Genomic DNA, 27486 nt, shown 5'->3' with positions numbered 1-27486 from the left:
AGCTGGCCCTTCGGATCACCCTGTTCAGTCTCTTCCTGTCCCCAGCAGAGATGCTGCCGCCCCAGCAGACCACGCCATAAAAGATAGCAGAAGCCACAACAGAGTCATAGAATTTCTTCAGGAGTGGGCCCTCCACTCCAAACGACCTGAGTCTCCGCAGCAGGTACAGCCTGCTCTGCCCTTTCCTGTAGAGGGCGTCTGAGTTATGAGTCCAGTCCAGTCTATTGTTCAGATGAACACCAAGGTACCTGTAGCTGTCCACAGCCTCAATGTCCATACCCTGGATGTTCAGTGGTTGCAGTGGAGAATGCTTGTGCCTGCGGAAGTCTACCACCAGTTCCTTGGTTTTACTGGCGTTGATCTGGAGGTAGTTCAGCTGGCACCAGTCCACAAAGTCTTGGGTCAGACCTCTGTACTCCTTGTCGTCCCCATCAGTGATGAGGCCGACTATTGCAGAGTCATCAGAGAACTTCTGCAGGAAGCACTGGGTGGAATTGTGGGAGAAGTCTGCAGTGTAGATGGTGAAGTGGAACGGAGCCAGAACCGTTCCCTGTGGGGCCCCCGTACTGCAGACGACCCTGTCCGACACACAGCCCTGAGTCCTCACATACTGTGGTCGGTCGGTGAGGTAGTCCAGGATCCAGGTAGTGAGGTGATGGTCCACTCCAGAGTTCACCAGCTTGTCCTTTAGAACCGAGGGAAGAATAGTGTTGAAGGCACTGGAGAAATCAAAGAACATGATTCTCACAGTGCTTCCAGCGGTCTCCAGGTGAGCGAGGGAACGATGTAGGAGGTGAATGACGGCATCATCCGCTCCAATGCCAGGCTGGTAGGCAAACTGAAGTGGGTCCAGTGATGAGCTTATTAGGCGCCGAATATGTTTTTAAACTTTGAATTGCTCACAGTTCTAAAACTGGGCATTTGTAAATCATATGCCTAATCACTATGTGTCACTGATCCACAAGTATGGTCACAAATTTGTTTCCAAACCAACAAAATAAAATAATCAAACAAAACAGAAAACATACATGAGTCAGGACACAAAAAGAAAAATGCTGCTACTGAAACAGAGCAGAAGTGTGACGGAAAACTGAGCTCACAGACAGCTGCATGTGTTGGCTTTTATGCAGCTTGTGCTCTAAAAACAAATAAATAAAAAGAAAAGAAAATGTGTAACATGCTCATCAACTTAACGGTGTCCACATATTTAATTCAGCTTCTCAATCCGGTAGCTTTAGCTATTATCTACAGGGTTTGGCTTATTAGTTGTTATTATAGATGTGCTCTATATCTCAGTAATATTTTATCTAGGTTAAATGACAGGTTTTCAAGCAGGTCAAGTGCCTCTATGCACCTAATTGGTTTAGATATTTCCTTTATTTTCTTCATCTCATATGTCATTATACTGACTTTGAGCAAACCTTAAGCTTGATGCAGACTACTTCATATCAATCGTCCATCTCACATCATAACTGACTAGGATACTTCTTATTATTATCATCATCTTTTTCTTTCTATATAATAACAATAGTATATTACAATATTTTATTAGTGCATATCACTATACTACTACTGAGCCAATTTAATAGTTAGGATCATCTTACTCAGCAAACAGATAATTTAGAATTTATCCAATCTGTACAAATTTGCTTTTTCTCTGAACAGGTTTGTGCCTACTTTTAGACTGGTCTTCTGTTTGTCTCATCTCAGATCCAACCTTCAGTCACATTCATTCTCTCTGTTGCATGGCGAACCAAGTAGTTTATTATTATATATTTTATATTTTATTTTGTATCCATCAAGGGCTTCGGGTGATCTGCAGTTTCACCCTTTCCCAAGCTGGAGACATTTACCTTTTCACACACTTTCCTTGGCTGAACAATGACACAGCCTTAATGTACCTTATGCATCTCTCTATTTTATTTAAAAGATTTTCGTGTGAATTATTTCCTTTTATTTATTATATACATTCTGGGCATGAACGTCATGCCAGCTATGTTTCATTGTTAATATCAGTTTACAGGTTGTTATCCTTCCTATTATTAGTTTCAATACGTTAAAAATAAGTTCTAATGTAATTTTGTCTTTGTTTATTTTATTTTTGTACTTCTTATATTTATATCTATTTGTTGGGGTCTGTTTCCAACCTTTTTAAACTACTTTAAACTACTTTGATCTCTAGTTTTCACTTAATAAGGGTTTTGTCAGTCACTGCACTGTAGTGTGACCTGATGCTGATTTTACTATTAATATATCTTCTGAGAATTGTACTTCCTGTGGTTTTTTTGTTCAAAATGGTTTTACATACCCCTGTATCACGTAACATCTGCACTGGTTTGCCATTGACATATACTGTCAGCGTAGGTTTGCCTTTTACTTCAGACACTAATTGATAGACATTAAATACTTCTGCGTCACTTTTGTCATTTTCATTTGGCTTTTTCTCATTTAGTCATTCTTTTGAATATTGCCGTTTGTCCGTTTTATGTCTGCAATCTCTGGCGAAATGCCCTTCCTTGCCACAATTCCAGCACGTATTATCTCTTTCTTCACTTCTTTCGCGTAAGTCTGTCTGTCCTACATATCTCTGGCCCTTTCCTCTAAATCCTCCTCTTCCTCTGCCTTTCCTCTCCTCTGTCCCTGTCTGTTACCTTCTAAATCCTCCTGAAAATGCAATAAACTCTGTTTCTGGATCTAATGTGAAAGTACCTGTGCTTGCAGTTTTTTTCATATATTACACGGAGAGCGTGCTCGGCATGTTGCAATGCGTCGGCTAGTGGTCATTCATTGTGACCTAGTGTTTGCCAACATGGGATTTCACTGCAGGTAGCAGGCCATTCAGGAATGCATTTTTTAGCTGCTGTTGGTAAGGACCGTCAGGACCTTCATTATAATCCATTCCTGAATGTTGCCTAAAAACCGGACGCAGGCGATCTAAAAAATCGGACGCTGTTTCATTTTCTTTTTGTTTCACTTCACCAATTTTGCCTCTTTTTGTGACCACGGCCGGAACACGAATATATTTGGGTTATTATCACGTTGTGCCTCTCCACCTTCTTTACCTTCCCCTGTAGGTTGGCCGTATCTGGGGTTTGGTACTGCTATCATGGGAAAAATGCCGGGAGGACCAGATAGATTGACATCACCTCCCATATCTCGTTCGTAGCGATCTTTTCCTATTTTTTCCTGTGGATTTTCACCTAGTGCCATTTTATCTAACATGTTTTGTGCCTCTGCATAAGGACCAGGTTGAAATCTAAACGGATCACATGATAGTTTAAGGGGGGGTCGCAGCAGCGGGAGTGTGGGTTGGCCGTGCAGCAGCGGAAGTGGGGGTTGGCTTCACAGCAGCAGGAGTGGGGGTTGGCTACTTCTGCCTTTTTCATTTTTCCTTTCTTGTTTCTTTTTTTTTTTTTTCCTCACATTGTCTATCTGCCTCTCGCTTCCATACTTGGAAATATTTAATTCTTACGTGCGTTTTCCTTTTTTCTTTAAATCTTTTGTTTCTCCTACTTGTTTCAGTAATGCTCCTTTAAGTTGTGATAGTGCAGATGGGCTACATTTTCCTTCCCAGGTGGAACATTTGATCTTTTAAGGATTTCTCCATCTTTGCACACTAATTTGTCCAGCGCCTGGACATTTTTTCCTCTAACCACTGTTCGTCAACGGTAAACTTAGTGGGCTGATTACCCATTAAAACAGAACTGCAGAGGCTTCTTGTGTGCGAGCCCCACAAGCAACAGAGATGTGCAAACACAACAACACAAACGAGCAAAATACAAGAATGGCCAACCTGAAACTAATAAATATATGTACAATATATAATAGTGTATGCATTTCTGGATGTGTATACTAAATATTTTCCTACATGTGTGTGTGTGTGTGTGTGTGTGTGTGTGTGTGTGTGTGTGTGTGTGTACACATTTTTACAAATTAAATAGTAAAAAAAGAAAAAAATAATAATAATAATAATAAAATATATAAAATATACAGAGTTTATTAGACTTAGGAGTGGTTACTGACTACGCCCTTCTACTCCACTCTATTTGGTGGAGCGGTGTCAGTTTTATGAGGCGGAACTCAACTGTTCTCTTTTGTCACCAGTACTTCAGCTACTGACAGGAAATAAAATGACAATAACAATGAGAGTGATTCAGCAGCGTATTGTGCTGTTCAAATCAATTCACTCTCAACACACAGAAAACACAAACATTTACACAGAAATTTACACAGTCGCGCAGACCTTTTCAGCAGGTCAGTCCTAAAAATTCCCAATTTAAAATCCTTTCGGCGGATTGGTCCATAAGCTTTTATTTTGAAAATCCGTGCAGTGGATTAGACTAATTACATCCTTTCGGATAAGACCTAGGTTCGTTTTACGCGAGTGTAAGTGAGTGGTTTCTTTACCTTCCCAAGATTCTCTGGCTATGTTGAAAGTCAGCCACTGGATCCCAGCGTCGTGGACCACTTAATGACACTGGCCAGAACCCGAATTTCACGTCTCTGGACTTTCACTCCGAAGAGGCTGTCGACAGATTTCAGTGCAAGATCTCCACGATGCCAGAATACAGCGGCCGATGCTTCCTATCCGGCTCTGAGGACCAAGAAAATGTGAAGAGAAAGTTGCTAGAAGGCAAAGAAACTCAAACTCAAGATATCTTTTTCATGCATACATGGACGATCCCCCCTCATCGCCCGATCCATCCTGCAGCAATGTGTGCAGGACAGATGTGACAGAGAGGAAAGACCGCCCAGGGCTTTCAGAGCTTTCTTTCTTTATACTTAAGCAAGTTTTCAAGGAAGTAGGAGTGGCATGTTCAGAATATAAAACATTTCCATAAAAGGAGAGACTGTTCGCTTGTCAGCTGAAACAGGAGATAACTTGGTATGTATAGAAATTCAGACATTCCCATAAAAGGAGAGAGAGAGAGAGAGAGAGAGAGAGAGAGCGACAGCTTGTCTGTTAAAACAGGAGGAAGTGTCGTATGTCACCGCATTCCTCTACACATATGGCTTCAATCTCTCTTCCTGTGTTGGTTCCAATTCACAAGCTCTTCTTCCTTTAAATGAAGCTACAAATAAACATAACACAAACTAAAAAATCTTATATCACCAGTCATGAAGCAATTTTAGTTTACTATCATCATCAGGGAATTGTGCAGCGTTTAAAGCGATCATTGTAGCTGTGATATTCTGGATTAGGCTCTTGAAAAGATCAGGACAGAAGGACGTGGATAGGTGCCTTTATTGAACAGCAGGACATCACACACTAACTTGTTGTTTCTTAGCGGTGCAGAAACTACCCTTTTTTGTTGTTATATATTGGTCAACCAAGAACTAGCCCTGTAACAGGCACTTCTGTATTTTACCACTTGGGGGCAACAATTCACTCTATTACATTCCTCCCCTTTTAGATTTGTAATTGAAATAAGCAACCCTTTAAAGAATGTATTTCACTGCCCCCACCATAAAGAAATATTCTGTGGCCCTTACGAACAATGAATAAATGTAGCCATTACTTCCATTATTAACTCTTCACTTCTAAAATAACTGGCAGTAAATAACTAAAACATAACTCTACATTTTCAAAGATTCAGTCTCTTTGGGGGAACTCTGCGTCTCTCTGGGTATCTGCATTCCACAGATGGGCTTTGGGTGGTTTCTAGGGTGGATACTGGTGGTTCATCGGTTGTCTGTTTAGGTGGTTCAGGAGGTAAGGGGTGTGATGTTAAAATCCCAGGTGGACTTGGTGGTATCTCTGGAACAACGCTGTCCATAATCACTTCTGGCCGTCCCTCTGAAACCGGTGAAAATATAACTGGGGGTTTCTCCACAGTCTGTCTCCATGGTAACAGGTGGTCCACGTGTATTGTGCGTGTTCTCTGTCCCTCTTGTATCAGGTAAGTAACACTTCCCATTTTCTTCAGAACTGTTCCCTGAGTCCATTTTGTTTCCCCCCCCCCCTGAAGTTTCGGATACCCACAGCGTCTCCCTCCGAAAAAACACGAACAGGTTGGGTTTTGTAATCATGGTGTCGCTTCTGCTCAGACTGTTTCTGTTCAATGTGTCTGCTTAGTTCAGGTTTCAGCAGGCTGAAGCGAGTCCGGATCTGATGTTTCAGGAACAACTCTGCTGGTGTACGACCCGTCACAGTGTGCGGTGTACTGCGATACATGATAAGGAAGTTTGCCAAACGATGACTGAGTGGCAATGTGGCCTTACCATCTGCTTCCAGCACATTTTTCATCAGGGATCGTTTCAGGATTTGTACTGACCTCTCTGCTGCCCCCGTTTGATGCAGGATGATAGGCAGGAACAGCTGTGTGTCCGATCCCATTTAACTCCACGGTGTGCTCCAGACCTTGCTGAGGATTGGATCCTTCATGGTTGCTCTCTCAATGTCTTTAGCTACTATTGGTAGCTCTTCCACATGTGAGAAATAGAAGATACTTCCCTCCTCGGCAATGTTTTCTGGCGTATTCCGAGGTAGACGTGACAATGCATCTGCATTAGCATGTTCAGCTGATCTTCTATATTCAATGTCATAGTTGTATGCCATTAGGATAAGAGCCCAGCGTTGCATTCTTAGTGCAGCGAGTGTTGGGACAGCTGACTTTGGCCCTAGTATAGCCAGCAGTGGCTTATGATCTGTGGAGGGTGAATTTCCTTCCATACAGATATTTATGGAATTTCTTTACTCCAAAACTTATGGCAAGGGTTAGGGTTTTCTATCTGGGCATACTTTTGCTCAGCTTCAGTTAATGTTCTTGATGCAAAAGCCACAGGCCTTTCCTCTCCATTTTCCATGACATGAGAGATGGCTGCGCCCAATCCATAAGGTGATGCATTGCAGGCTAACTTCAATGGCAGATTTGTGCTGTAGTGCACCAACACTTTGTTCTGCAGCAGTAGACTTTTTGCATCCCTGAATGCTTTTGCACATTCCATGGTCCAAATCCATTTACGGTAGCATCTTTTCTCAACAGGTTATGCAAAGGCTGAAGAATGGTGGATGGATTTTCCAAAAATCGACTGTAGTAATTTAGAAGACCAAGAAAGGACTTCAGTTCAGTGACGTTTGTTGGTTCTGGTGCATTTGCTATGGCTGCTACCTTTTCCTCTAAAGGATGCAGACCATCCCTGTCAATACGATGTCCCAGGTACTCCACACTGCTCTGAAGAAAGTGGCACTTGGAAAGCTTCACTCTGACACCATGCTTCTCCAGACGTGTGAGTACTTCCTCCAACCTCTTCAAATGACCCCTTTCAGATGAAGCAGTGATGAGGATGTCATCCAAAAAGCAGGTGACATGCTCCATCCCCTGAAGGATTTGATCCATCACAGACTGGAAAAGAGCCGGAGCACTGGAAACACCATAGCTGAGGCGATTGTACTTATAGAGACCTTTGTGTGTGTTTAAGCATATTTGCACTGCAGAAGACATAATGTGGATTGCACAACACTGGACATTATATTCTTCATTTCCAGTTAATACTTGTACAACTGCTGTTATTGTGTATATATTTATTTATATTTCTTCATACATTCTTATATAGTTCTATATTGTGTATTTTGTTGTACAGTTATTTTATTTTCAACTTTAATTTATATATTTTATCTTATTCTTTCCCAGTTAAATTTACCCTTCATTCTAATTTGTGTTGTACAGTTATTTCCTTTTTAACCTTAATTTATATTTTATTCCTTCCTAGTAAAATTTACCCTTTTTAATTTTTCATATTTATTTCCTATCTTATTCATAGCCTTTTCCTTTTTTTGTTTTCTTTAGGTCACGAGCAGTTGTCCAAGCATTTCACTACATATCATACTGTGTATGACTGTGTACGTGACAAATAAAATTTGAATTTGAAATTTGATGCCCAGATACTTCTCTGATTCTTCATCTAACTGTAGCTGCTGATAGGCATGAGAAAGGTCAAGTTTACTGAAGGATGTTCCTCCAGCTAAAGTAGCAAACAAATCTTCAGTATTTGGAAGTGGATATCTTTCCTCTTCAACACACTGGTTGACACTGACTTTGTAGTCACCACATATCCTAATTGTTTTGTCTGCTTTTGGCACAGTAACAATAGGGGATGCCCACTCACTTTTCTCAACCTTTGAAATAACCTTCACCTTTTCCAATCTGTCCAGCTCCTTTTCCACAGCTTCTTTTAGTGCATAAGGAACTGGGCGAGCTTTACAGAAAATTGGTGTGGTGTTTGGTTTAGTGTGGATTCTAGCTTTAAATCTCTTTATGCTGCCTTGGTCATCCGAAAACACTGCCTGATGGCGCTGAATCACTTCTAGTACTCCTGGCTTTGCTTCTTTCTGCACCAGTACCTTGTGTACTGTGAAAATCTGTTTCCAGTTCAGCTGTAGTTTCTTTAACCAGTTTCGTCCAATCAGAGCTGGTCTGTCTCCCTGAACAACGATCAGTGGTAGGGTGATGTTTTGAGTCCCATACTGTACTGGTAACATAATATATCCACGCACAGCAATGTGTTGGCCTGAGAAGGACTTGAGCTTTAGCCCACTGGCTGGTTTTATAGGGAAATGAGTGAGATGTATCTGATAATACTTGTCTGATACTACCGACACTGCTGATCCTGTATCCAGCAGCATGGTGGTGTTCTTGCTCCCAAGCGCAACATCCACTGTGTATCCCTTCTCACTGGAGGTGATGGAGTACATTGAATAAACTCCAAAAAGTTCAGCTTCATCATTCCTACTTGAGCATTCATCCTCAGTTTCCAAATACTGAGTTTGCTGACTGAATTTTTTATTCCTGCAAGCACGTGCAGTGTGTCCTATTTTTGCACAAACATGACACTTTTCACTCTTAAATTTGCACTCACGTGCTGAATGCTTTCCACCACAACGATAACATGGTTGCTTCATTCCTGTGTCTTTTTTAGGTCCCTTCCAGTTCTTTGGCTTGTTATTGCCCTCTTGCCTGTTCTGTCCTTTCCATCCTTTGTTGGAAAAAATTTGGAGCATTTGTCAAGGCATTTACGTGGTGAGGGTCCTGGCGTCCTGAGAACTCCATCGTATTTTTCGAAGCGAGTTCCATGGATACGGCAATCTCACATGCACGTGGAAATGTAAGATCTTTTTCCGATAGTAGCTTGTGCTGCACAGCATCAGAACGCAGCCCACTAACAAAACGATCCCTCAGGGCCTCATCCAAATATTGTCCAAAATCACATGTGGCTGACAACTGCCTCAGAGCGACAACATAGTCAGAAACTGCCTCCCCTTCTTTCTGGTTACGTTTCTGAAAACGAAAACGCTCAGCTATCACCACTGGAGTCGGCTTATAATGCGCACTTAACGCTCCAGTCAGTGCTGCATATCCCATGGTACTCGGTACCCTCGGAGACACAAGATTCTTTAGCAGCCTGTATGTATCTGCTCCGATCACAGAGAGAAACGTGCACACTTTCTTCTCATCGGAAACATCATTTGCCAACATCCATTGCTCCAACCGCTCCAAATATGACTCAAAATCTTCCTTCGATTCATTATACTCTTCAACACGACCCACATGCATCGCCATGTTAGCTCACCAAAAGCTGTTTCGCTGCAGCCGTGAAGAAAACGTCTTGGTTTGTATTTTTCTTTACATGTGAACACAGCCCTTCTACAGCCTCTGTCACGCTGTGGAAATCTTTAGAATCCTTGTCGCCAGTTGTGATATTCTGGATTAGGCTCTTGAAAAGATCAGGACAGAAGGACGTGGATAGGTGCCTTTATTGAACAGCAGGACATCACACACTAACTTGTTGTTTCTTAGCGGTGCAGAAACTACCCTTTTTTGTTGTTATATATTGGTCAACCAAGAACTAGCCCTGTAACAGGCACTTCTGTATTTTACCACTGGGGGGGCAACAATTCACTCTATTACAGTAGCGGTCACTCAGAGAGGCAGCTGTGCTGTGTTTGATGGTTTCTCTTTACAATACTTTGCAAATGCATCCTCAGCCTTCAGCATTCACTTCTGCAGGTATGAGAGCATCGTGGACATCACACGAAGGTGTGGAGTCTAGATAAACAGTCTGACTGGTAAGCCTTGATAGTTTAAAAACTAGTAAAATCACTGCCTGACTTCAGATCGGGAAGTGCTCTGTTGTATTCGGTCTCTGCTTTGGGATCTCTACAAAACACCAGGACTGTGAGATGGCCTAACTCTCTGTGTACCTGCACAGTAAGCTCCCCTGGGTCTCTGGGTTTTCAAGTTCTCTCAAATGTAACCTGCTCAGTGCATGTGCACAGCATCTTTTACCACGGAGATACAAGTTTTCTCACTAAACAGAGTTCAGGCTCCTGCTCACAGGAGGTTTGTTGGACTGCTTACTGAGACTACCCTGCCCTGAGGTGAGGCAGGTGAACTCTGCTCAGTGAAGCTTGTGACAGTGAGGAGGAAGCAGCTGCTTAACATCAAACCAATTAGGAGTTAGAGGAGGGATTAGAGGCAGCAGCTGATCTGCTGATAATGAGCTCAGGAGGCTTTAGGATGACGAGCTGCCGCACGCTCGCATTCACACCTCCATACATCCTGCAGGAAATACTCACTTGGTCTGTGTGAATATTGTGCAGTGTTTGATGGTGGACTCCTCTGCTCCCTCAGTAACATGGACTGTCCCCCCTTGCAGCTCAGCATTATGGGCCTGAAACCAGTAGATGTTGTTTTTTCACGAGTAAAGCTCTGAATCTGAGTCTGAACTGCAGCTGCTTCTTATTGAATCCTGACCCTCAGTGTCTGTTTGAATTCTCAGAGTTGCTAAAATGCCTTTCATGCCGGTGAAGTTCAACCTGCAGAAGCGGGTCAAGCTGGCTCAGGGTCTATGGATGCTCTACTGGTTTTCAGTCATCGCAGGGATCCTCATCTTCAGCCTCGGCATCTTCTTCAAGATTGAGCTGCGGAAGAGAAGTGAGATGATGGACAACAATGAGAGCCACCTGGTGCCCAACTTGCTGATCCTGGTGGGATTGCTGGCTTGCGGCCTTAATGCCTTTGGAGGGAAGGTGTGCCATGACTCTCTGGATCCCATCAAGTTCTCCAAATGGAAGCCGATGTTGAAGACATATTTGCTGCTGTGCTGCGGCTTCAACGTGTTGCTGGTACTCGTGTCGCTGCTCTGCTTCCTTATGCAGTTCTCCGTATACCTGACACTGGCCGAGGGCCTGAGTTACGCCATCCGGTTTTACAAGGACACGGACACTCCAGGGCGCTGCTTCATGAAGAGGACGCTGGACATGACGCAGATCGAGTTCCACTGCTGCGGGAACAACAATTTCAGGGATTGGTTTGAGGTTCAGTGGATCAGCAACCGCTACCTGGACATGAGCAACGATGTGGTCAAAGAGTGAGTATCTGAGCGGGGTGGCCGGTCACGTGGAGCCATTATTGAAAAGTTATCGATGTTGTTGGATAATGTATCTGCTGTTTAAGAATTTACACACAGAGCTGGCACCTGATTCTATTAGATGAATCCATAATTATTCTATAGAAATTGTCCATCTGAATATTCCTCTATATTTTAATCAAACTCATCAATTTTTAACAAAGCAGCAGCCTCGGGAAAAGTGTCTCTGGGATCACGACACAAGTCTGATCAGCAGCTCCTCGTTGAACTGAGCACCTCAGATATTTCTAAATTAAATTTCTCAGGTTTTATTCATTAGTTTCTCAGATGAATTAAACATTGGGCTCAGCAGAGGATCAGAGAGGTCTTAAGGAGGTAAAAGTCAACGTTTAGGAGCTTCATGCGGGGCGTCTCCTCTGAGACTCTAATCTGTCACTTGATCCTTAAACACAGCAAAGCGGACATTAAAGAAACAGCTTCTGATCAGAAATGAACACGTCTGATTGGCTGCAGCTCTGAAATAGTGGCAAACCTGTAACTATTTTGTTTTCTGTTATAATGTGTTTAAAAGAGATTATTTTTTTCTCTCTAATATAATTGATCCAACTTAAAGCCATACCCACAGCTTGTACCAATTAACAAGTTAAATAACATACTGCATCTGACAAAGTGAAAACTTTACATGTCGCTGTTCTTCATATTTGAACGAAGCAGTCTTATTCTCCATCAGTGTCTCTGCTGAGTTGAATTGTGGGATATAAATTATATTGTATGCTCTTGCCATAAGGTTTCCGATTGACTAAAACGTCTAATGGACTATTTTGTACTCTACTCTACTTTTCTCACTTTGAGTCTAAAACTGCAACGTTTAATGATGATTTTTATCAGATAATTTGATCACATCTGGTAGTACCATCCATAGACAAATTTACCAATATTTTTAACATATTGGTTAAATTTGACATCACCCTCCAAGATAATCTAACAAGTTTAAACGTGACAGGAAAAGGGAGAGTTTATTTTCTTCTTAATGACCTTCCTCCAAAAGGGCAAACCAGTTTTCAGATTTGGAGAGCAGATAAATCATCCAGAGGTGCAGACTGTAGTGAGTTTCACTGTTGTCATGAAACATTTGCGTGGCTTTACTTCCACTTAAATTGAGCGGAAGGCTGCCATAAGAGACATTTCCTCTGCAGCATTCAGTGCCTGGTCCTCAACAGTTTTCCATCACAGTGAATAATCTTATTAAAGCAGAGTGCAGCTGTATGCTGACGGTCCTCTCAGTTATGGCTCTGATGTTCTGCTCAGTTATGATTCTTTTGAAATTCTTACTTTCCATGCAAACAGCCTTGCCTTGCAAACATAACTGTTATGGAGGCCTTCCTCCACAGTGGCCAGTGAGTGTTTCACCTCCACATGGTTCTTGCTCATAGGGTTGCCCTCTCTGAAAGTTCAGGAACTCAGGAAAATTGGTCGACTTCTTGCCGTATTTTATTGATCTTTGGTTTAGTCTCTGTAGTAACGTATAGTTCCTATTAGCTTACTTTTGTCTTGAGTCACCTGTGCTGCAACCGTTCATTCATTTCAGCATAGATTTAACTAACCCATTTCCAGAGCAATGGGGGGGTCGTCGCTAATCTCTCCTCAGTCCCCAGGCTGGCTTTGTTTGACCTCTGACCTGTGTTTGGCCTGCAGTCGAGTCCTCAGTAACGTGGAGGGGAAGTATCTGATGGACAGCGTCCCATTCAGCTGCTGTAACCCCGGGTCCCCCCGGCCCTGCATCCAGCACCACCTGACCAATAACTCTGCTCATTACGACTATGACCACCGCACAGAGGAGCTCAACATCTGGACCCGGGGCTGCCTTGAGGCCCTCTTCTCCTATTACAGCAGCCTGATGAGCAGCATTGGTGTTTTTGTCCTCTTTGCCATCATCCTGGAGGTAAGACCCCACCCACATTCCACTGCAGCCAATCAGCCAAACAGACATCTCTTTGATTCAGATGTTCAGCTTAGAAAATCTGAAGCTGCAACATAACGACTAAAATTGAATGGAAACAGCTAGCCTGGTCCTGTGACATACTCCATCTGCAAATGTCTGAGAAGCTGTGATGGCGCGTGAGACCCAGAAATAAAAAGCGTTGCTCTACAGTTTATTAGCAGTTTCCAGCTGCTCTTCTGCTCATCTAACATATCAAATCTAGTCTGACAAATTATTTCAATAAGCAGCCAATGAAAGGCTGAAACCTAACCTAAGCATATCTTCTGTTGTTTTAATGTCAAACTTGTCAGTGCATCTCAGATTTGTTAGTTTCACTTTATTTACCTTCTGCTCTAATGAAAGCTTCACATTGTACAGGAGAAACCGGGCATGTGGCTGTTCTAAAGCCGGGTGCTTTGTTTGAAAAAGCAATGGAAAAAAAATCAGTGAATGTGTGTTTGGTGCTGTTTTTAACTCATTTGTTCAAAGTGAACAGGCTTAAGTCTTTGACTTTCTCTCTCGGGTGAATCCAGGCTCCAAGTTCTCTTCCTAATCTTGTGATTTAGAACGAGATCATTGCAGCAGCACCCCTGCAGTAAATTCAGCAGAGTGAGCAGGTTAACAGAATAACTGATTGGTGTGGGATTAGCATTAGTACTGATGTTCCTGAGCGGCTGCTGTATCACGACACGGCACACACCATTTAAAAAGGCCGTTTTTGTTTAAATTCTCTGTGCGACTCCAACTGCATCATGAAAACGCACACATTCTCTGCATGACTGTTTCTGTTGTGGCTGTGACTGTGTGATTTCTGTTGTGCTCATACGTGACTCAGGACCTGAGGTGGATCATCTGGTGAAATGTCACATTAAGTGGTGGTCAGGCTCACTGAGGATAAGGAGCTATTTCTGGGGGGTTAATCTGTCCACAGAAACAGCAGGTTGCATTCTGGGAAAATAAGGATGAGGGACACTTCCTGAGAGGGAGAAGTGAGTTGGAATCTGGGTCAAAACAACATGTTTGACCTGAAAGGCTTAAGTTAAAAAAACAACATCCTGAACTCAGTTTTTCCTCACTCCTCAGTTTAAAGGGCGAGCCTCGGGGTTCAGTACCAGGCTCTCTGTAGTTTGCAATTCGGTCTATGATCTTAATAAAGCAGAGTGTGACTGTATGCTCATGATATTGCCATTTGCCACTCGGAGGCTCTCACGCTGTTCTCTGAACAAAGCAAACAATAATGTGTAATTGTCGTTAGGGTGCTGCTAAAGAAAATAAAAGGGCCCAAAATTGTACTGAAGCCTTCTAACAGAAAATTTCACATTTCTTTTGACAGAGTCGGTTAAATGAGCACAAAACAAAACTACTAATACCAACTAAAAATGACCACAAACAACATTCCTGTCACCACAATGTTCTCTGGGGGGACTGTAGGGATTTAAAACTCGGTCAGAACCAGAGATTCACCTTAAAATGATGAGGTCATAAAATATTACATGTACTTGGCTGGATGGGTTTTTCCTGGATTTGCCATAAATGTGAGCTGTGTGTGTCTATGTCAGTCTGTGGACATGGCAGGGCTGAAGTACTTGAGCACAGCGCTTGAGACGATGGCAGAGCCGGAGAACCCCGAGTGTGAGAGTGAGGGCTGGCTGCTCGAGAAGGGCGTCAAGGAGACGTTCAGCGATCTGCTCACCAAATTGAAGACCTTTGGGAGGACCAACCAGGTGGAAGGCGGAGATGCTCCAGAGGCCAACACCTGATAGCCAAACCCACCACAGAGGACTGATGTCTCCCCTTCTCTTCACCCCCCTCAAATGCCATCTCTCCCCCCATAAGAGGGAGAAAAGAACTGTATATAAGCCACACATGCACATTAATGTGAACATTTGAAGTTCCTGTGAATGTCGATATTTTCTGTAAATATGTTAAACAGAGTTTATTTTTAAAAAAGAGGAACGTGCTCCTGTAATTAAAACATCATCACCCCTTTCAGAGTAGCAGTTCCTGTCAGGCGGTGGTTAGACCATCAGACAGCATCGGGTCCCAGTGAGTCTATTCCCACCAATGTGTCTGAGTGTTGCAGTTCCGTGTTTGTCCAGCAGGGAGCACACAGCCAAGACAGCACGGATCCATCGACGTCATCATTAGTGTAAAAAGATCAACCTAGTTATTATTTCTTACATCCAGATGTTTGAATGTGTGTCATTTCTGCTGGCTTTCTCCAGCAATCACTGGAGACTTTAACATGAGAGAACAAACCACTAAGCAGCACACAACGTACCAGTGCTGCCATCTGTGAGAGCAGGCAGCAATGACAGAGGTTCATACACAGCAGCATGACTCCTGTATAAAACTCCTGTCAGTACAGAGGCTCAGATGGTGTTCACACAGCTGTACTTATTGCCTGTATACGAAACATGCACATGCAGGTGTATATACAGGTGTAAAGTTAATGTAACTGATGTAGGACTAACAGAAACGGCACATCTTACATTATTATAAAGGCCGGTGTGCACAGGTGTATACAGAGCTAAGCACATAAACTACAGGTATAAAAATGATCATTTGTCAGTTTGATGTGGTCGTTATTTTTCTTTTCTTTTTTTTTAAATGTCAACATCTTATCAAGTCTTTGTTGATAAATGGCTACCGAATGCTTCACCTTAACACAAGTTAAGTGTGTTTCTGCTTGGGTCTGTTCATTATGCACTGAGCAGGTGAGTTAACAGCACTGACTGTCTCTGCAGTTTAAAAAATTTAATACCCCTCACTGACGAAATGCTCCTAGTGTGATTTCAAACCGCACAACGAATGGAGCAAAGCTGTGTCCAACACATGCCATCACAGATGGGTTATTCCTGCAGGTGTGGGTGACATGTCCAGAAAGAACACCCGGCAGACTGAATTCAGGTTGAAAAATGGGCTGTGGCAATCGTGTGATTGGTTATGAGGCGTTTCCTTTATTGCTTTCTTTCTCTGTAAGGTCTGAAACCTGTGATTATTTAAGGGACAGGAAAGAGAGAGAGAAATCTGCTCTCAGATTTGTAGTTAAAGCCAAGTCCACTGCATAGAGCATCATATGTTTCTGTTTCTTTGGAGAGAGTGATGTCTTCAGTCAGTTGTTGTGGGTTGGTTGGAGCTTCTAGTTCTGTGTATGATAAAACCTATAAAGAGATTGTGACTGAAACCAAGCTGTCTGACTCATCTTTTATCAAACACAGCTTTGGAACACGTAACATAAAAATATATTTATATATTATTAGATATCTATAACTACTGTGAGAAAACCTTCAGCTTTGGTCTTTATTGTGCTGTCTTAGGTGTTCAGGTGTGAAATACTTTAGTGTTTTACAGCTTATATTAAATTCACATTACATTTTTGTAAGTACATCTTTAGCAGTATGTCTGTGAAGGTTCTCAGTCATCCAGGTCATCGTAGTCTAAGGAGCTTGGAAAGAAAAGCGTCTGGACTTCTTTAAGTTGCTTGAAGACGTTTCACCTCTCATCCGAGAAGCTTCTTCTGTTCAACTGAAGAAGCTTTTCTTTCCAAGCTATCTTTAGCAGTACATTTTACAGGGGTTTTTTTTGGTGTTTTTCTTGCAGTATTTATTGTGCTTTATTAAAAAAAAGTGTCATTTAAAGTTCCTTGGGATGTTATTACAGTGTTTTGTTTTACTTTTTTGGTCTTATCACTAGTACCATCGCTTTTATTGTGATATTTTTACAGTTTTCTTTTATAGTTTTTTGGGGGGAGTTTCTTGCAGTATTTTTCCAGTGTTATACATCATTGTGTGACATGTGCAGTTCATTACCTCACCTGAGCAGATAAATGGTTAATCAGCTCACAGGGAGATTAACTCTGTTTATATCAGCTAAAGGTCAAAGACAGTGACCGTGACGCAGAGAGGAACCTGGGGGGTCCAGAGATGGAGCCAAGTCCAAGTCCTTTAAAGGACACTGTAGACATCGTGAAGCAATACGAACACAAACCTACCCCGCACTAGCTGACTGCAGACAGTGTAAATGGACTGGACTCTGCCTCGAATCTTCCGCCTTTTTAAAATGTACATTGGTCAGTGCATGGTGTAACCAAAACCTGAAAACCTGCACACCAGTACCTTTGCCACAGACTGGTTGTAACTAATGTTTATCGTGTTGGACCAGTATTACCAGCTACTGAAGAACAGGAGGGTCAGCTGACGGTCGAGAACTGGGGAAGATGAGGATCCACTCAGAGGTTAGAGATTAAAGCAAAGCTGAGGAAGCGATTTAAACTTTGATCCTTTTAATGCAGCACGCAATGCTTTAACCCAGTGGGAGGTTAACGAGAATACAGGTGATGCTAACTCTGTTCCAAAGTACAGTGCCTCAGTCTGAGCATGATTAGAGAAACAGAAAAAAATGGAGACTTCGTACAAAAGTGTAAAAATGAACATTAATGAGAGACAATAAAGGAGTTCAACATGAATGAAATATTCTAAAGTGGAGAGAACGGATTCAGAACCAGGTCTGATGTGAAGACCTGATGATTAGTTTTGGTTAAGACAGAAGTTTCTGTTTTACACATTTGTGGCGGGGCGTGGTCAGTGGCGCGGCTGCAGCGAGGTGAACACACCTGAACGACATCTGCAATCACGCCTCACCTGCATAAAAGGAAGAACTGGGTCCCGTCTGAGGGTTGTTGTTGGTGTTGTTGGTGATGTGCTCGGCTATGAGCTGAAAAGCTGCAGCTGTGTGTGTAAAGAACAGCAACCAGAAATAAAAGATGAGATGATGATGAGATAGCCTTTATTTGTCAGTTGCAGGTCTTTTGCCCACAACCGAGCTGACAGACCTTGCCGACCGTACATACAATACAAACATCACATTGGGGAGACAGGTCAGGCTAGGTAGCAAGGAAAAAAACATCAAAATGTGTAACACAAAAGGATAATACAGGAATGCACAGATATCAACACATCATAGCACAATAAACACAGACAGCAACATGGGAAAGAGTTCCAGTGTGTACATCTGATCTGGGACCGCTGCAATCTTTCAACTGCGCCTCCAACTGACCCGATGTCCACATCAGAGGGGAGGTAAGCGTTGGAGGTGGCGTTGGATCCGGGGTAGGGAGGGTGATACGTCGGTGAGTGCTTATCAGTATCAGTATGTGTGTGCGTGTCCATAGTTCAGCTGAGACAGTGTCCTTCGCCCTGCCAGGCTAAGTAAACAGTCTTCCAGCCAACCCTGGCGGCCTTGTAGGGAATGGGAACCCATATGGAAAAGAAATTGTAAAAACTTATATGTGATTACTCATGAAAGTGGCCACTTTCTCATTACTTTCATACATTGTTTTAGTAAGTATCCAAAACATACAAGTTTCATCATATAATTTTTCAAGGGATCTTATATCTGTTTTCACTCTTATATGCTTTTCATACAAGTTTCACACAAGACAGATACAAACTTTATAAGATTTATATATATCTTTTCCATATGGAAAGGAACAGACTCAACACAGTCGTTATCAGGGAGTTTTTGTTCAGCTCCAGCCTTGAGCCCACAGCTGCCGCCGAAGGGGTAACCGCATTATGATGGTGATTTTTCTTTTGCAACAACTCATGAGAATTTCAAGCTGTTCTTTAACACTCCGACACTGGTCTCTCAATCTCCCGTTGGATAGCCGCGAGTTTCTCCATGATGTTATTAACCTTCAGTTCCGTGGTGTTGTCATTCTTTTGCTCAAAAGGCAGATTCTGAGACCTCACAACCGCAGTCAGCTGTTCCAAGATGTAATCCAACTTCCGCGCAGAGGTGTTGTTCCGGGTGGACTTTTCCTTGATGTAATCCAATATACACTCAGAGGTCTTATTCTGAGCATTCACTGCAGCTGTAAGCGCCTCCAAGCGCTTAACCATGCTGCACTCAGTGAGCCCTTTCTGAGAAGTCGCGCCTCGTCCCATCGTTCCAATCCCAGTGGGCAGCCTTGGGGGGGTTTGAAGAGCCGGTTCCGCTTTCTTAATTCTCCAATAAGCCAGGGCCAAGCCAGCTCCGATCAGCAAGAACCCTGTTATCATGGTTCCGAATAGGTAGATATCTTCAGCGTCCTCGATCCACAGTCCCGCCAGGCACACGATCCTCCAGTTCTGCCACCCGTCCATCGTGTACCCGGCAGGGAAAGTCCCTCCAGGGCACTCGGGCTCTCCCAAGCCCAGACTTCTCGTTGAGAAAAGGGTGTCAATAGCATTCAGAGACCAGTTGATGAAATCCATAATTCTCTTTAGGTTTTAGAAACAGACTGTGAGAGAGTGTTCCAGGGAAAGTAATACAAAAAACACGAGACTAGACAAGGACATAAGAACTAAGCAGGGAAGATAAGGGAGAGGAGAAAAAGTGCGTCCGCCTCCTCCGAGAGCCAAAGCAGAAAATAAAAGTGTATGCTGGAAAGCATGGAGACGTGGTCAGGTCTGCTGTGGATTTCTTCCAACGTTATATGTTGGATTCATGAGGTTTGGGGCATGGCAACCCAGTACCGGGCAAGCCAGGGAAGGTGCTGGCCCAAAGTGTAGCCAAGCTCGTGACCACCTCCACCCTGACCACCACCTCTTCAACATCCTGGCTTCTGGAGAAAGCTTCAGATCCATCAGGTGCAAAACCAACAGACTAAAGAACAGCTTCTTCCCGTGGGCTGTCAGAACTCTTTTTTTTTTCTTTTTTTTTGCCTGTCCCATTTGGTTCTTTAGCCGTCAGAATTGTTGTCTGAAGACCAACAAGGAGACCCAATGGATTTACCACCGGGAGTGAGCTGGTACATACCTGAGCGCCCAGCCCCGGACACCAAGAACCACCAATGCACCGACCCCTGAGGGCATCAGTCACCGGCAGGGAGTGTGGTGAGGGGAGATAGGCCTTGGAGGGCCTAGAAGTTCCCAGAGAGGTGGAGTCTAAGACCCGACCTGACATATAGACACAGACAAACAGGCACACACAGACACAAACATGCATTCCCACCCTCATGCACACATATACAAACACTCAGCACTCACCCAACGTAAGGATTGACATAAATGGACATATACACACAATCACACTCCCCAAACATACTCTATACCCCAGGTCCAGAACCCAGACCCAAGAGATGTTACCCTTCCTCCCGGGGTGGAGGCAAGCAGACCGTCCCAGGCTCCGCAGCAGCAGGGAGGCCAATCGGACAGCCAACATCTCCTCCCAGCCACCCCGCCCCGATGGCTAGCAGAGAACGGGGGTGTGTGTGAAGACCCCATACCTCCCTCCTCCCGCTCATGTGTAGTGTTGCTGCGTGTTGTTCTAAAGTGCATTTAAAACAAGGGAGAGCATGGTGCTGCTGCCAGAGAGCAGCAGGTGTTAGCACGGCCCCTCCCGAGAACCCTCAATGTCTACATGGATTTAAAATTGAGAGGTGGGCACCGGTGCCAGAGGTAGGTTTGAGTACACAGACCGTCCACTGGACGCCGTTAACGTGCCCACCCTCAAGGCCCTACATATATATGTGTGTTATGAGAGTGTAAGTAATGTGGATGTCTAAGTTGTGAGATAAAATTGAGGCACAGGTGGCCAGAAGGGGACAGAGGGGGGGGGGAATGTCTCCCCTGCACCCTGGTGACACACCCGCACCCCAAGGCCCTACCTGTGTGGGTGAGTGTGGTGGAGCGGGAAGAGGGAGGTAGCCAGGGATGGGGAGGAAAACGAGGGAGGATGCCCCTCCCTAGGGCCAGCTCCCCCGCTGACCCCAGTAGGCACCCTCGTCCTCTGGTGCCCACCAAGGCAAGGGAGCCCAGGTCCATCCACACCGGGGCCTACAGTAGCAGCACTGCAGAGCCCCACAGGACCCGGGGCAGCCCACCCTACCCCACCGCAGAGGAAACTGTACCCACCCCAACATTCAATCATCTCAGAACTCTTAATGCAAGAGTGTGAGCAGACCTCTCCCATACAGTCATACAGCCACTCTGTCGCTGCTATTTATTATGCTCCAATTTTTTTTTCTCCTATGCAATATTTCAGCAGATGTGCAGATGATCCATGTCCTTAATGACCTTCCACCCTTATTTATTATTTATTATATTTTATTACGATGCCCTTGTAATGCTTGTTTTTCTTTTTCTTTTTTTGTATATTGTTTTCTTTACTTTCAGACCTTTGTGATCTTGCTGCCTAACTTCACAGTGCAAGCAACTGTATAATGATAATAAAAGTTCTAGGTTCTTTATGCATTTTAAGTTAATTTTATGTTTTTAAGCTACAATAAATAAGCAACTTCATGTTTAAAAAATCAGATTGTAATGTTTAGATTGTTGGTTTTAAAACAAACATTGGTGGAAACAATGTTCAATCTATTTACAGTTGACGATATTTTAAGTTACACGCCACACTCGGTAGAGGGCAGCATGTTTTCCTTTCTCAGTGGGTGGTAGAGATTTGGAGATGGATGCAGCAAAGTTTTCCAGCTGTGGGTAAAGAGTGTGAGTGTCATTGCTCCCTTCACGTTAATGCAGCCATTGAGGTATGCAATTAGCATTTTATGTGTTGCTAGAAAAATAAGATGTTTTTTTGTGACAGAGCTGTTTATATGTTAGTCACAGAATGTGTCAACATTTTGTAAAGGTCAAAATGTGAATGTTTATGTTGTTGAATAATATGCTTTATGAGAACGCCTTACTGTAAAAAATTGATTATTTTATGTTGTTTTGTACATCATGGCATCATTGGTAGCACCTGTGTCCAACAACCTGGAGAGAGTTACGTCGTGACAGAAACATATTCTGCTAGACTGCTGTTCAAGTGTGTTGAAGACTTAAAGGCCATCCAGGCCCTTAACCTCTTCAATTTTAATGAGAAAAAGACTGAAGTGATGATGTTTGCAGGTATCACTCTGACACCCTTGTTGATATCTGTTCCTTGGCCCAGTACATCAGGCTGACTATTACAAACCAGTGTGGAAAAATTATTTTATTTCCAGTTGAGGCAGCTGGCCAAAATAAAGCCAGTTCTTTCCAGGCAGCACTTTGAGAGTGTAATCCACACCTTTGTTACCATTCTGCTGGACTACTGGAATGAACTTTGCTTGAGGGCTGGTGCTTCTTCAGTGGCTCATCTTCAGTTAGTACAGAATGCTGCTGCATGTCTTTGAACCAGCACACACAATTATAAGCATGTTTCTCCCATTTTAACCTGGAACCACTGGCCGCCTATAAATTTTAGGATCACTTTTGGAATTGCTTTAAAAGGCTCTAATTATCTCGTCCCACATTACTTCCTGTTCTCTCAGGTCGGCCGATCAGCTGCTCCTGAGTGTATCGAAAACTAAGCATAAGCTCAGAGGGCACCTTCACCGTTACAGCTCGTAAAACATTTGGAACAACTTAGCCTTGTAAAGACATTTATTAATCTTTATTCGTTTTTGTTGCATGGCTGTAGTTCCTTGTTTTCTCCAAAATCCGATGATGATGATGAGGATGATGATGATGATGATGATGATGATGATGATGATGATGATGATGATGATGATGAGCTGTGTCCAGCAGGGGGAAACCTTTACACAGCTCTGCAGGTTATTACTGAGTTCATAAAATCATTATGCACACATGCTTTGATGCGCACTGAAACATTAAATTATGATTAAGAGGATTAAATGTTTAATATGTGATGAAAATGAGGACAGCTAAAGAGGAAGAAGATCAACAGCAGAGGATGAGGAGATGCTGAAGCACAGGAAGGAGGTTTTGGGGGATATAAAGTGTCTCTGGCTCGGACTCTTCGGATCAGCGAGTGATCCTCCCCCTCTCTGACAGGAGGAGGAGGAGGGTGAGCTGCTGCTCTTCACTCTCAGAGATGCAGCAGAAGTCAAAGAGAATCCTCGCTGATTTCTGCTGAGCAGGAAATCTGTCTATGGCATTGATTCAGTTTCTCAGAGTTTGACTAAAAATAATCGATGAAAGTGGGTCACTGCTCATTTGATCTTCTTTACATTCCTGACACGCTTCCATTTTCACTGAAGCTGCAAAGACATTTTTATCTGAGGAGGAAACTTGAGAAGCAACAGCGTTCTCGCACTCTTTGGCTGCTGACATGAAACTTTGGAGCATCTTGGCTGCGCTCGCAGGAGTCTGAAGGTTTCCAGCACGAATTGCGGCAACGCCTCCTCACGCAGAGAAAACATGAAATGTGGCAGCAGCCTCTGCACGCTGAACGTTGGTGGCCGCAGGTTCTCCTACACTGCGGAGCTGATGAGGCGTCTCCCCCTCAGCAGACTCAGTCGACTGCTTCGCTGCGTGTCGGAGAGCGAGCTTCTTGAGCTCTGCGATGACTACGATCGTGATCGCAATGAGTTCTTCTTTGACCGCCACTCTGAGGCCTTCAGTTTCATCATGCTGTACGTGCAGCACGGGAAACTGCGCTTTGTGCCACACATGTGTGAGCTTTCCTTCTACAACGAGATGCTGTACTGGGGCCTGGAGAGCTCTGATCTGCAGCTGTGCTGCCAGCGTCTTCTGGACGACCGCATGTCTGACGCCCTCGTGCACTTCTTCCCGGAGGAGGAGCCACCACGTGGCCCTGAGATTACGCAGAATCCTTGGCTGGAGAAGATGAGGAGAACATTTGAGGAGCCCACGTCCTCGTTGGCTGCGCAGCTCCTTGCTTCAGTGTCAGTGCTGTTTGTAGTCATCTCCATGGTGATGCTATGTGCCAGCACCTTACCTGATTGGACAGCGCTGGAACAGCAAAGGTAGGACTCACACTGACACACACACTGCACTATTCAGAATCAGCCCCTGACAGACCCGGTCCAGTTCTGACGGGTACCTGCAGCAGGTAGAGAACTGGTGCAGTTCGGAGGAAAACCGGGACCAGCAGCGGATTATTGATAATTGACTGATAAGTCACAAAGTGTACATGCTCCTGTGTGTGTAAAGCTTCTTGCCACAGTGGTAGCTCTGCATGCTTGAGTTGGCTGTGAGATGTGCTACCCAACACAACCGCAGAGGGATCTGTGTCTCCAGCTGGAATCAAACCAGCAACCTTTTGCTCACCAAGCAAATGCGTTAACCATTGCGTCATTGTCAGTGTACCTAATATGAATAACTTAACTCCCCTTCTGTGTGAAACCATTGTGAATGATTGTCTGACATCTCCACCTGTGATTTGTTAATTTTCAGCAACATCTCATTGGTCTATCTCTGCTTTCTCATTTGTCCCCTCTGGCCCCTCCCTTGCAGCATCATCGAGGCGGTGTGCATTGGTTGGTTCACAGCAGAGTGCATTGTCCATTTCCTAGTGTCTCGTGATAAGTGGGACTTCATTCAGCGGCCTCTGAACATCATTGACCTTCTGGCCATCCTGCCATACTACATCTCTGTTGCCATGACGAGCCTGACGGGCGAGAACTCGCAGCTGCAGCGAGCCGGTGTGACACTGCGTGTTCTTCGCATGATGCGGATCTTCTGGGTTATCAAGCTGGCGCGTCACTTCATGGGCCTGCAGACACTTGGCCTGACGCTTCGTCGCTGCTATCGTGAGATGGTAATGCTCCTGGTCTTCGTCTGTGTTGCCATGGCGATCTTCAGTGCGCTGGCTCAGCTGCTAGAGCACGGCCTTGACCTGGAGGCTGGAAACCATGACTACGCCAGTATCCCCGCTGCCTGCTGGTGGGTCATCATATCCATGACCACAGTGGGCTACGGGGACATGTACCCGATGACGGTGGCGGGACGCATGCTCGGAGGCCTCTGCGTGGTGAGCGGCATCGTCCTGCTGGCGCTGCCCATCACCTTCATCTATCACAGCTTTGTCCAGTGCTACCACGAGCTGAAGATGCGTTCAGCTCGCTGTGGCCGCAGTCTGTCGGGCGAATTCATCAACTGACCGTCATCCTGCTGCTGAGGAGGGGCGCTGCCATCAGCTCCATCACAATGAGAAGGATACAATCGATCGGACCGATCAAAAAGCAACTTGAGTTTTCCCCTGACGCCTCCATCAGAGTGAGTGTGTGTGATTGGCTGAATACAGGGTGTAGTGAAACATAACCTAACCCTCCATTTGCTGTTTTCAAGTCCAAACAGGACTCAGGTGACTTTACTTTGATAGTTTCTCATCCTGATTCGATCTCACAGACAGTCAGGTTCTGTTAGGTTGCTCAGAAGAGTCGGGGAATAATGCGCTCACACAGTGAAATGGTGGTGAGATAAACTCACACCATGCAATGCCCCCTCAGGTTAGGCATGAGAGGCAACCCGGCGGTCTGTGGCATAATTGAACCCCTCCTTTGTTTCCATGATGACCATAGAGCCAGTCAGCTGAAGTGTTGAAAGCATTTGGTTTGAATGTCCGGATGGAGAAGCGGGCGGAGTGTGAAGTATCTGACTACTTCTTCTTCTGTGTGAAATGCTGCAGGGTTTGAACCAAAGTACACTTATACAGGCGACCCCTTTAACCTTTGACCTTTACTTCAGAGATGTCAAACTCTCCATTTAGGAGAGTGTTTAAAAGGCTCATGTGTTTATGAACTCTGACCTCTGTTGCCTGATTTCGATCAGAAAACCACATCAGCTCATTAAAGGTTAAACCTGAAAACCTCACTGACTCCACCTGTCCATCATTTAAACATCGTCTCAGTGTTGCACAAAATACAATAACAATGAAATCAGGTTTTCACATTAGAGTTACAATGGGATTCACACAAAACACCTGACATTAAAGCTCCTCCCACTGTGTCACAGGTGGAGTCCATGTCAGAAGGTCAGACAAAAGGCTGAAACATAAAAAAAAAACCTCTTCATATATTTTACAGGTGAGACTCTGAGAAGATGCTGAAGGTTTCAGCTAAATAAAGACGAAGAACGAAGTAACCTGGAAACACCTGAGTGATGAGAAAGTCCACACTCAGAGCTTCTGACAAACTGTGAGAGCAACAGACCGTGGGCCTCGTGAGACCCAAGATTTTTACTATCCGGCTGAGCCGTCCTCTGGGGACACACACACACACCCACACGCTGTGAGGGTGTGTGTGTGTGTCTGACGGGTTCTCCTGGCGTGTTCTCAGAGTGAGAGCTAATCAGTAACATGGCAGCTGAACAGCCGAGACCATCTCATTTGTGAACTTTTCTCAGCAAATGTTTGTTTGTGTTCTTTGTGTGTGACGTCACACATCACGTTAGTTTGATGTTTTTAAATCCAAGCATGCACATGCCAAGTGGCGTGCTGATGGTGATTAGTTGATTCTGATTGGGCTGAGATCTCCTCGGTGCCTGAAGCTGACCTTGGATCAGCTCCTCTCTTTGAGTTTAAAAAAACTCTTTCTAAATCATCTGTTAACAAACCGAGCGAGCTGGAAGTAGACGAGAGCAGCGAGGAGGCGGGAAGGTCGTCACAATAAAGCGAGTTTGTGATGAATCACGCGTGGTTCATCGCCTCTTGCCGTGTGACTCCAAATCTTAAATCAGAGAAAACATTCACGGAGTGTGTGAGTTCTCACAGGAACGCAGCGTGTCGAGCATCTCTGAAGGACGTGGCTGATCAGAGACAGGAGCAGAGTTCAGCTTATTATTAGCCGGGTCTGCAGATAGAGACGAGGCACAGGAACCTTTCAGTCTTTTGTTTTGCAGAAACATCAGCAAATGTAAAATGATTCTGTGGGGAGAATAAACACCAGCATCACCCAGTCTTCAGGAATAACTTCCTGCAGATTTTTTATCCAGTCTGTGGTAACCCCTTCAGTTTCTCATGAATGGATATAGTATCTGAGACAGCAAACAGCCAGCTGTTCATCTGCATCTAAAGGTCAAAGGTCACTCTTTGAGAATGCCCACATGTTGGACAGAGAAGACAGATGGAGTGAAGGAAGCATGTCCACTGTGAACAACCATCTTTGAACAGAGGGTGGGGCTTACGACACCAACTGTCTGCCATCTATAATCCAGTCTGAGATGGTAAATGGCAAATGGCCTGCATTTGTATAGCGCTTTACTCAGTCCCTAAGGACCCCAAAGCGCTTTACACTACATTCAGTCATTCACAGACACATTCACACACTGGCAATGGCAAGCTACATTGTAGCCACAGCTGCCCTGGGGCGCAATGACAGAGGCGAGAGATCAGAAGCCATAAGAAGATCA

The 27486-nt window shown here is 44.3% G+C and overlaps 2 protein-coding genes across 2 annotated transcripts; both read left to right on the top strand.

The window, feature by feature from the left end:
- Nucleotides 1-10501: 10501 nt before the first annotated feature.
- On the top strand, nt 10502-16538 carry prph2b (peripherin 2b (retinal degeneration, slow)). Its single transcript, XM_026190995.2, has 3 exons — nt 10502-11370; nt 13066-13312; nt 14911-16538. The coding sequence occupies exons 1-3, from the start codon at nt 10790-10792 to the stop codon at nt 15109-15111; spliced, it is 1029 nt and encodes a 342-aa protein (XP_026046780.1). The 5' UTR covers nt 10502-10789; the 3' UTR covers nt 15112-16538.
- Nucleotides 16539-19594: 3056 nt separating this feature from the next.
- On the top strand, nt 19595-25950 carry LOC113034928 (voltage-gated potassium channel regulatory subunit KCNG3-like). The gene is made up of 2 exons (XM_026190104.2): nt 19595-24101; nt 24592-25950. The coding sequence occupies exons 1-2, from the start codon at nt 23533-23535 to the stop codon at nt 25235-25237; spliced, it is 1215 nt and encodes a 404-aa protein (XP_026045889.1). The 5' UTR covers nt 19595-23532; the 3' UTR covers nt 25238-25950.
- The last annotated feature ends 1536 nt before the right edge of the window (nt 25951-27486 follow it).

The sequence above is a fragment of the Astatotilapia calliptera genome, chromosome 13 (genome assembly GCF_964374335.1).
Source record: "Astatotilapia calliptera chromosome 13, fAstCal68.1, whole genome shotgun sequence".
In the NCBI taxonomy this organism is placed as follows: Eukaryota; Metazoa; Chordata; class Actinopteri; order Cichliformes; family Cichlidae; genus Astatotilapia; species Astatotilapia calliptera.
This window is presented reverse-complemented; position numbering and strand designations above follow the sequence as displayed.

Bases quoted from the DNA above. Each gene is read 5' to 3' on its own strand.
- prph2b (XM_026190995.2), top strand. From the start codon at position 10,790: ATGCCTTTCATGCCGGTGAAGTTCAACCTGCAGAAGCGGGTCAAGCTG. The intron at 11,371-13,065 runs GTGAGTATCTGA...TTTGGCCTGCAG, and splicing joins AGCAACGATGTGGTCAAAGA to TCGAGTCCTCAGTAACGTGG. The intron at 13,313-14,910 runs GTAAGACCCCAC...TGTCTATGTCAG, and splicing joins TCTTTGCCATCATCCTGGAG to TCTGTGGACATGGCAGGGCT.
- LOC113034928 (XM_026190104.2), top strand. From the start codon at position 23,533: ATGAAATGTGGCAGCAGCCTCTGCACGCTGAACGTTGGTGGCCGCAGG. The intron at 24,102-24,591 runs GTAGGACTCACA...CCTCCCTTGCAG, and splicing joins ACAGCGCTGGAACAGCAAAG to CATCATCGAGGCGGTGTGCA.